Source organism: Chlamydotis macqueenii, chromosome 23 (assembly GCF_036417535.1).
Source record: "Chlamydotis macqueenii isolate bChlMac1 chromosome 23, bChlMac1.mat, whole genome shotgun sequence".
Taxonomy (NCBI): Eukaryota; Metazoa; Chordata; class Aves; order Otidiformes; family Otididae; genus Chlamydotis; species Chlamydotis macqueenii.
Window position 1 is genome coordinate 968,015 of NC_141578.1, and position 9,736 is coordinate 977,750.

Below are 9,736 nucleotides of genomic sequence, written 5' to 3' on the forward strand. Positions count from 1 at the left end.
CCTGGAGGGAACAGGGGTGGGCTGGGGGCAGGAAGGCCGGATCCGTCCCTCTGTCCTGGTGCCGGTGACTCCCACGCGCATCAACAGGAAAGCGGGTCAGGGCAGCTCGGCCACAACCCCGAACCCCGGCTGCACCCAGACCTTCTCCCCGACCCACTCTCCCCTGTCCTCCCAAAATGTCCCCTCACCCCTCCCATCAGGGACCTCAGGGCTGGGACAGGGGTGGGCACAGGCTGCGTCCCCCCCCACCCCCCCCCACACTTACACAGTGCTCCACATCTGTGTTTATTAATAACATTAAATATACAAGCTGTTTTCTATTATTTTCTTTAAATAGATTTCTTTAAATGACTTCGTATAAAATATTTCAACATTTCATTGTATTAAAAAAAAAAAATAAAAAGGCGAAATAAACCCAACAGAGCTCAGTGGCAAGTTCTCTCCCTCAGGAGCGGGGCCGGCGCAGCGTCAGCATCTCCTCCCCGGTGCAAATCAGCACCAAGCCAGTGGCTTTACACCACCAGCAGGTCTGGCCCCCGAGACCCTGCTAGGGTCAGGGCTTTCCTCCTGATTTACACCAGTCCCTTGCACTGGAAACCCCTCCTTTTGGCAGTCATAAATACACATATTTATATATATATAAAAATTAATAGTAATGCTTTCTTTAAAAACAGTTTGGCTTGTCCACATTTCTTCCATCGTATAAAAATAATACTTCAAAACTCAGAGCAGCGCGGGCCACGCTTCACATTCAGGGCCGGAGGGATGCTGCAGCGGGGCAGGATGCGGCCCGGGGTTTGGGGTGCTGCACCCCAAACTGGGCTCTTCCCAAAGAGGGAGAAGGGGCTGAGCCGAAAACACCCCTGGGTACTCAGCTGGGGCAGCTCCAGTCCTTGCCCAGCCCCGTTTCCCTTCTCCAAAGCACAGTCACAACAGCAATCCAGTCGCAGGCGAGACCAGCTCGCAGCAATAACCCTGCGAGGGGCAGGACAGGCCCCCCGGAAAATACTTCCGCGGGATAAAGCTTTTTATCCGCTATATTAAAATAAAACCCTAACGGCACGACGGCGAGCCGAGGCCAGCTCGGGCACGCAGGACCGCAGGCAGATCTCCGGCGGCGGGAGGATGGGGACCGGGACGGTGCCAAGCATCACCCCCCACGCCCAGCCCCACGCAGGGGGACAGGGGCACCGGTGGGCTTTAAATATTCACAGTGTGAGGGCTGAAGTTGCCAGTCAGGGCTGGGGTCCTGCAGCCAGGGGGGAGTGGGAGTCCCGGCGACTGATCCCCCTGGGCATCTGGGGTGCTCCAGCTGAAGCCTCAGGGAAGGCGGGGCGGTGGGTGCTGCTCCAAACCGCACCGTGCTGTGGTGGGGGAAGAGCCCAGGGCTTCAGGGAGCGGGGTCCCCTTCATCTTCAGCCAGTGCCGGCCATATCCAAGCAGGATCCATCATCCCACATCCAGCGTCTCTGCCGTCCCGCTCAGCGCCGCGGTGTCACATCAGCCACCATCCCAGCGAAGTCCTTTGGTGACAACCTGACGTCGTCCAGCTTTTCGCTTCCCAGTCCTCGGGGGTCCCACTTGGGATGCATCCCCCCAATCCTTTCATCCCTGCCAGGGAAGTTTTTTATTTTTTTGCAGTCTCTGGCCAGCGGTGTGGGGCAAGGGAGGAGGGAGCATCAGCATCATGGCAGGACCGCGGAAGGGCTGGCGCGTGCCGACCCTCCTGCGCACGGCGAGGAGCGTCCGGATCCGTCCCCCCCCGAGCAGCTTCACGTCCCGCCTCGGGCCCTGGGGAACGGAGGAGAAAGATGAATGGGAGCCGAGGCTCTGCCAGGGAGGGAGCAACACATAAAAACCACAGGAAAAAAACACTCTATATATTAAGAAAGTGGTGGTAATGGATTAATGGGCTGCAAAACCGGATGCTGGCAGCACTGCGGTGCAGACCTGCTCCTCTCCACGGCTTCCCATCCCATCCACCTCCTCCCAGCAGCCGAATTTCCCTGCCCATAGCTGAGGTCAGTGCCGGAGGGGACAGTCCGGGGGCTCGACAGTGTCCCCACGGGCTTGGACCGGAGCCCTGCGAGGGTCCCACCCAGCCCCTGCTCACCTTAGAGGTCCTGAGTCTCCAGTTCTGGGCGTCCCCTCGCTCCCTGCAGCGTCCTGCGAGGGAAAACCGGGGGGGGTTAGGGCAGGGTGGCCCTGGATGGGGGTCCCCAGAATCCCCCCAGGTATCACACCCCAGTATCACACCCACCTCCTCTCCACCTCCTCGGGGTCGCAGCCTCCATCTTCCAGCGGCCGCTCCAGGACCTGTGCAGAGGGAGGGGAACGGAGGGATGAGCCTGGGGGAAGGGGAGGGGGCTGTGGCAGGGGCACCCTGACACCCCCCCAACCCAAGGCGGGGAAATATCCCAATAACATCCTTCCACCCTGCTCAGCACCACCACTTGGCCCCTCCATCCAAAAATGATGGGGAAAGGGGGGCTCAACCCACAGGGATCGAGATGAGTGGGAAAACTGAGGCAGGAGAGGAAGCTTGCACCCAGGGAGGGGGTGGAATGGGCTGGCGAGGTGGGGGGGGGGGGGGGGGGGGGAGGGCTTACCCTGGATTTATACTTGTAGAAGAGCAGCCCTCCCATGGCCAGCAAGACAGCCACCACGCTGGCCACCGTGATGATGAGGGGCTCCCGGCAGCCCTCCCTGACAGCCAGCTCCTTCCTGCGCTGCTCTGCGCTCAGAACAAAGCCAGAGTCAAAGCTGGGGCCGGCCCCGCCGTCCTCGGGCTCCCGCAGCCGGCTCAGCCCCCAGCCTCGCGCTCTTGCCCCATCCCCGGGGCCGCCCGGCGCTCGGCCCCGCATCACCGGCGCCATCCTGGAGAAACGGCGCTGCGTGACGGGCTCAGACGCCTCAGCAAGACGGATCCTGGCTCCGCCGCTCACTGAGCCAGCGCTGGGGGATGCTGCCGGCATGGTGGTTCCAAGCCCGACGGGATGATCCGGGAGGATGGATGCTCCCTGCCGCTGGGCCGGATCCTGGGGCGGGTGGCCGGCCACTGCTTCGGTGCCCCTCTCCATCAACTCTCCATCCCCACGCAGGACGGTGACGTCCACCGCTGCCAGGCTAAGGGTCCTGGCCTGATCCAGGAGAGCTTCAGCGCTGTCGGTTGGAGCTGTCTGCTGCATCGCGGGGGACGGCACCGACGCCATGTCACCTACCCCGGCACCCAGGACCTCCTCGGTCCCTGAGCCGCCGTCCATGCTACTGGGGGGCTGAGACGGGGCGTCTAAGTCAGCGAGGGTGGCATGGAGGAGGTTGTAAGGGACCCGGGCGCTAGCGGGTGCCCCCTCCCTGCTGGCATGGGTAGCAGTGGAGAGGGAGGGCTGGGTGGCAGAAGGGAGGGCAGGGGACAGGCAATTGCAGTCAGGATCTGTCCCCACACCTGAAAGAAGCAGAGAGAAGAGACGGCCGTGGGGTCACCAGCCTCCAAGAGGGGCACAGCCAGCAGATCCGAGGGCAGGGGCAGCGTCCCCGTCCCTCCCCGCAGCCCCGGGCAAGCGGGTCAAACAGCTGCCACCCCAAAACACACAAAAAAAAAAAGACAAAAAGAGAGCAAAGGTGAGGCAGGAGCAGGCAGGGAGGAGGCAGGGACAGACGTGGCAGCACAAAGATGACAAGCAGCGGGCAGGATGAAGCAAACCCGAACCAGCGGGTCCCTGAGCCGACAGCAGCGGGTTATCCACGACCGGCAGGAGCCGCACAGTCACATCCAACATCCCCCACGGCACAGCTGACACACGGATGACAGCGAGACGTCTCCTCCACGGGCATGCAAACACAGCACGGGCGCTCGCAAAAGCACGGACGGCAACACAGGCTCTTCCACCCCGAAGGCTTGGTCGGGGGAAACTGAGGCACGTGGCAGTTCAAGTGACACGGCCGAGGTCATGCAGCGCGTCAGTGGCAGAGGGGTCCCGGCGCCTCAATTTTTCCATGTTATGCTTAAATCAGGCGTTGGGGCTTTGAGACGGAGCCGAGCCTGATGCCTCCAGCCGGGCTGACGGAGATGCCTCCTTATTCCCGCTCAGCATCTCTCTGGCCTCGTTTCCAGCAGGATTCAGCCAAAACCTCAGCCCCAAAGGGGTGGCCAGCCCCTTCTCCCGACCCCGGCTCTCCCCAGACACAGACGCAGAGCTGGCCGACACACCGCCAAGGCCACCCCGTGGGGACAGCCACCAGCCGAGCAACAGAGATGGAGACCAACGCAGACACGTGCTGTGCCCACGGCGCCCGCCTGTGCCCACGGATGGGGACACACAGCTGTCAAGCTGCTCCATGCAGGTGAGCCCAAGCCCCACAGCCCAGCACCGGTTTGCCGGGCAGAGGCAAAGCCTCGGTGTCTCACCTGGTGAGGATCCAGCCTTCTTGGGCCCCAAGCAGGTCCGGCGGTAGACCTGGCTGCAGTCCTTCTCAAAGGTCTCCTGGTTCTGCAGCAGCTGGTTGATGTCCTGGAAGAACTGCTTCACCAGCACCAGCATCTCGTAGGGGGAGGTGGTCAACTTCTCGACGCACTTCCATGAGAGCTGGAGGAAGAGCTGGGCTCAGCATCGGCTCCGCGACCATGCTGGGCACCCGGTGTCACCGCCCCAGGATACCACACCGCACCCAGGGCAGGGTTTGACCCCCCCATGGCTCTCTGCATCCACGAACACCCCATTCCTGCTCCACATCAAGGCCCTGCCCACGCACCCACCCCGGGATGCTCTGGAATCCCCATTTCACCCACAGATGAAGGCTCAGACCCACACCCCCGCAGATTTAGCGCCCTACAAGGCAGAGGACACCCTACTTCTCTCTCCTCCTCCTCCTCCTCCTTGATGCAGGGATCGACGTTCTCGTCAATGCGGCTGTACATCCTGCGCACCATCTGCATCTTCTTGGCGTTGGACGAGTTCTCCTTGAACTTCATCTGCTTCAGGATCTCGCCCAGCAGAGGAAAGGCAGCTTTTACATAGCAGACAGAGTCGTTCTAAAAGGACACAGACAAAAAAAGTGAGACTGGTTACTGGATGGGCAGAGACAGCACCACCCATCCCACTCTGCCTGGGGGAAACTGAGGCACAGAGCCACAAAATCCCTTTTATGGTCCCACAGGCTGCTTAGGCTGGGACCCAGCCACCCAGCCAGGCAGGATAGGTCCCTATCTCCCCCTCTGTCCTCCCGCAAAGGGGGACGAGAGAGGGGAGACAGGGGCTGAGGACAATGGGATACACCACAGCATGGACACCCCAAAGCACCCTGTGGACCCCCCCACGCGCTGGCCAGCCCTGCTCCCTGTCCCCCAGTGCCCAGCGAGGAGCCACTCACCAGCTGCATCTTATCGATGAACTTGAAGGAGACCCTGCCCGGCTGCTGCATCTGGGTGTCCGCCTGGAAGGACAGAGCAAGATGTCACCCCGCGGCCCCGGGGGACAACGCAGTGGAGCCAGCACGGCGCTCCAGGGCCTGGAGCCGAGCAGCCCCGACACGGGCCATGCCCTGGGCACAAAGGGGCGCCTGAGCCCCCCATATCCACAGGGCTGAGGGAAGTCTGCTCCTGTTCCTGCTTCATCCCACACCATCCTCCTCCTCGCACAGATGCTTCCCTAAGGTCAAACCTCTGGCAGGGATGAGCCCAGGATCCAAGCTCCCACCCAGACGGCGCACTCCCTGTAGCGGGGATGCCTGTCATCCCCTGCCTGCTCCCTCTCTGCCTCTCCTCCTCCTCCTCCTCTTCCTCCCAGCTCAGCAGAGCCCAGCCCTGCTTGACTCTCCCTGGGTCTCCTGGACGCCGCTTGCTCCGCTAAAGCCGGGCTGCGAAAGACCATCCTGCCACGCAGGAGGTGGTCGTGACACTGAGGTCACACATCCCCGGCGTCACAGCACCGGGGTCCCGCACACAGTGCTGCCGGCCCCCCGTGCCACAACCCGTTCCGATGAGGGTGAAAACCCCCCCATACAAACTCCCCTGCCTCCAAGCCAGCAGGGCGAGGGCTGCCACAATTGCCAGCCTGCAATTCTGGCAGTCCTCGCCCTCCCAGCCTGGGATGCCGGCCCGGAAACAATTGCTCCATTATCCCGCAGGGGCTGGAGCGAGGGCCAGCTTCTCCGCCAGCGGGAAGAGGAGAGGGCTGCAGTCCTCGGCAGGGAAACCACCATTTCCACTCAAACCTGCTCCGTCCCCTTTCTCCCCACCAACCATGCACCCACTTTTAATCCCCGGGGGTTGCAAAGCAAAGGCTCCTCGGGGACACGGAGCGCCGGGGGCTGCAGGGACAGCGTGGGCAGAGGAAACCAAGCTTGCACACACGATATCTGTCAGCTTCTGGCGCTGCAGCTCGGTGCTCGAAGAGGAAGAGGTAAAGCAAGCCCGGACGCGGCAGTTACACGCTGCCGGAGAGCTCGGTGCAAAGCAAGCGGGCAGTGAGGATTCGGAGGTGCTGCTACCGCCTCTCACCCGCGCACCCCATTCGCTGTAACGGCGGAATTTAATCCGCGACAAGCGTGCAAATCCCTGCGTGCCCCCGATTCCCGTTTCTCCCCTGGATATCCACGTGATTCCCCGCTCGGAGGTGAGCCAAGGGCCAGGGCCAGATACAGCTCCAGCAGCCAGGATGGGGCCAGGAATTGTCTCCCTGTGAGGTGGGTGTGAGCACTCGGAGCTGCCCACGGGACACGTGGGAGGAAGGCACCCATCGCCCCAGCCCGGCTGGCTCCAGCACCCAGCTAGCCCGGCCAGCAGGCCCCCTCGATGCCTGCCACCCACCCACAGCCCCATAGCCAGCCCAGCTTCCAGGCAAGCAGCTGGACTCAGGAATGCAGCCGGATTCCTGGACTTAACCCCTGCACAGCCGCCTGGAAAACACCACTGGCGCACAGCGCTGGTCCCCTCCGCTGCTTCCCCATCGCCCCTGCACCCATCCAGCCCCCCTCATGTCTCCTTCCCGGCCACGCTCCCGCCAGCTCCTGCTTCCCCTCTTCTTCCATTTCTCCTGCCAGCACTTTTCCACAGCCACCCTTGCTAAAGCTACTGGCACGGTCGTCCCTCCAGTGCCTACTTGTCCCTCGTGCCCAGGGATGCTCAGCTCCTGGGTACCAACACAGTGCTGGCAGAGCTGAAAATAAGCTGATTCGCTGATTTTCAGGCCTAAATAAGGGCTGATCTGTGCCTGCTCGGGCCCCAAACGAGCCCCCATCCGCAGCACAGCCCGGGGAGGGCACTCACCAGCTCCTCCAGCTCGGCCAGGTGCTTCTCCGTGATGATCTGCTGGCAGTAGCTGTTCTGCTCTGTCTCATGGATGCTGCAGACCAGGAGGAGGAGGAGGGACGACAGCAGGGTGCAGCGGAACAGGCACACCTGAGCACGGCAGAGCAAAGGCTTGGAGCAGGGCTAGCCCCCACCCCGACCCCCTGCCCTTCCCCACCACCCCCGGAGCGGCCACCTTTGTGGTGGGCAGGGCTTGACCACAGTCCAGAAGAACAGACCCCACCACGGTCCTCCAACCCCATCCCGCTATTTTTAGAAGCGCCAGGCCAGCAGGGAATTTCCCAGTGCCCAGCGCGGGGACTTCGTGGCCAGGGCCTGGCTGCCACAAGCCCCGGCCATGGCTCTGGGCCACCTCCGCATTCCACATCCAGCCCCTCGTCCCCTCTCCCGCACCATTTCTCCGGCTCTCCTGCAAATATTCTCCTCCACCCCGGCTCCTGGGAGCAATCTGATGCACTGACCCACCCATCCCCAAAAATCCTCTTCCCACCCTCCGGACCCCCCCCAACCTCCAGTGCCTGCACCCGCCAGGCTCTTTCCACGCAGCGGCTCTGGCGTCACCCCAAATTCCCCTCCCAATCCCCCTGCAAAGAAGCAGGGAGCCCTCAAACCGTGGTAGGACCCCGGTGGGCAACCTAAGGCCAAGACCCCCGAGGTGGGATGGAGCAGACCCCCGGGGTGGGTGCGTGTGCCCCCCACCTCTGCTCCCGGTGCGCCGGTACCGAGAGGGTGCCCGGGTGACGGGTGGGGAGGGGAATTTCCCTTGGAGGTTGTCCAGAAACACCCTCCCCTCTTGTGAAACTGCAAGATGCCACCCGGGCCACCGCCGAGACACGCACGGCTGGCCGGAGCCTCACCCCGCCGGGGACCCGACGGGGCCGGGGAACGGAGTGGGGCTGGAGCCGGGGCCTCGACGGGACGGGGCCGGAGGATCGGACGGGGCTGGAGCCGGGGCCTCGACGGGACGGGACTGGAGCCGGGGAACGGGGCTGGGGGACCGGACGGGACAGGAGCCGGGGCCTCTCCTCGCCGGGTCCGGGAACCGGGACGGGGCGGGACGCATCACCGAGCCGGGACCCCCGAAGAGGGGCTGTGCCACGTCCCCCTGCGTGACCGTCACGCAGGGAGGGGGGACAAGGAGGAGGGGGGATGAGGAGAAGCGGGGCTGTCGGCGCGGCGGGGGCTGCTCCCCCGGGGGACCCCGCACAGGTGGCAGCGGGCGCCGGGCCGGGGAGCCGGGGGGGGTTGAGCGGGAGGGGCCGCCGTACCTTGGCTCCGAGGCGGGGCATGGGGGCTGCCGTGGGGCCGGGGCTGCGGCGGGGCCGGGCGGAGCAGGGCGAGGAGGAGGAGGAGGAGGAGGAGACGGCGGCGGCGGGGCCGAGCGGGGCCGGGCTGAGCCGCCGCCGCCGCCGCGCTCCCCTTTATAGCGGCGCGGCAGCATGTGGTTTATGAGAAAGGGCTGGCGGCCCGCCAGCGCCCGCCGCCGCGCTCGGCCCCGCTCGGCTCCGTTCGGCTCCGCTCGGCCCCCGTTCGGCTCCGTTCGGCTCCATTCGGCTCCGCTCGGCTCCCATTCGGCTCCGCTCGGTTCGGTTCGGCTCCCGTGCAGCTCCATTCGGCTCCTGTTCATCTCCGTTCGGCTCCGTTCGGCTCCGTTCATCTCCGGAGAGTTGCAGCACTGGGTTCTGTGGGCACGATCCCCCCACACCCTCCTGCACCATCACATGCACACAGATGTGCATGCGTACACACATGCACCCTTGCATGTCCATGCATGCTCCCGGGCACACGCACACTTGTACACGCACACGGCAGGGACAGGCACGCATCCCTGTATGTGCACGCACACCCCTTGGAACACGTACATGCATGCACAACACTGGGGCATGCACGCATTCACACACACAGAGCTGTGTGCACAGCACTGGGGCTTGCACACGTGTATGTGCATGCTTTCCCCTGGGCACATGCACACATGGACACACACACATGTGACACCACATATGCATGCATGCACAGACTCCACACCTGCATGCACAGACATGTACGCACATCTGCACACACACCACGCACATGTGCACACACACCACTCACATGCACACCGCAAGTGTGCACACAAACACACACCCGGTGTGCACACATGTACAAACTCCTACGTGCACACGCACTTCCCTGAACACTTATGTAACTATGCAGCTGTGCACGCACCCCCACACACATACATTCCAGCACTGGGTGCTGTGAGCAGCGGCGGGGGGGGAATTTGGGGTGTTGGCGTGTGTGAGCAGGGCAGGAACAGAGGCGTCGGGGACAAGAGCACGGTGAGAGGCCCCAGCATGTCCTGCAGCGGCTGCTGCCGGCTCCCATGGCTGCTTTTCCTGGCAGCAGGCACAGAGGTGTGCGAATGGATCCGTGTGCGTGGATGGATCC

At 63.5% G+C, this 9,736-nt stretch overlaps 1 protein-coding gene across 2 annotated transcripts; it reads right to left on the bottom strand.

The window, feature by feature from the left end:
- Positions 1–272: 272 nt before the first annotated feature.
- On the bottom strand, positions 273–8,684 carry CSF1 (colony stimulating factor 1). 2 transcript variants are annotated; one of them, XM_086765600.1, is made up of 9 exons: positions 8,578–8,684; positions 7,268–7,399; positions 5,371–5,433; positions 4,853–5,032; positions 4,409–4,586; positions 2,610–2,734; positions 2,261–2,316; positions 2,114–2,166; positions 273–1,791 (listed from the first exon to the last, which is right to left on the bottom strand). In XM_086765600.1, exons 1-8 carry the CDS (start codon positions 8,596–8,598, stop codon positions 2,115–2,117), a joined length of 807 nt encoding a protein of 268 aa, XP_086621726.1. In that variant the 5' UTR covers positions 8,599–8,684; the 3' UTR covers positions 273–1,791; position 2,114. The 2 variants fall into 2 exon arrangements, with proteins under 2 accessions (XP_086621726.1, XP_086621725.1); XM_086765599.1 differs by having other exon boundaries at positions 2,610–3,445.
- Positions 8,685–9,736: the final 1,052 nt, after the last annotated feature.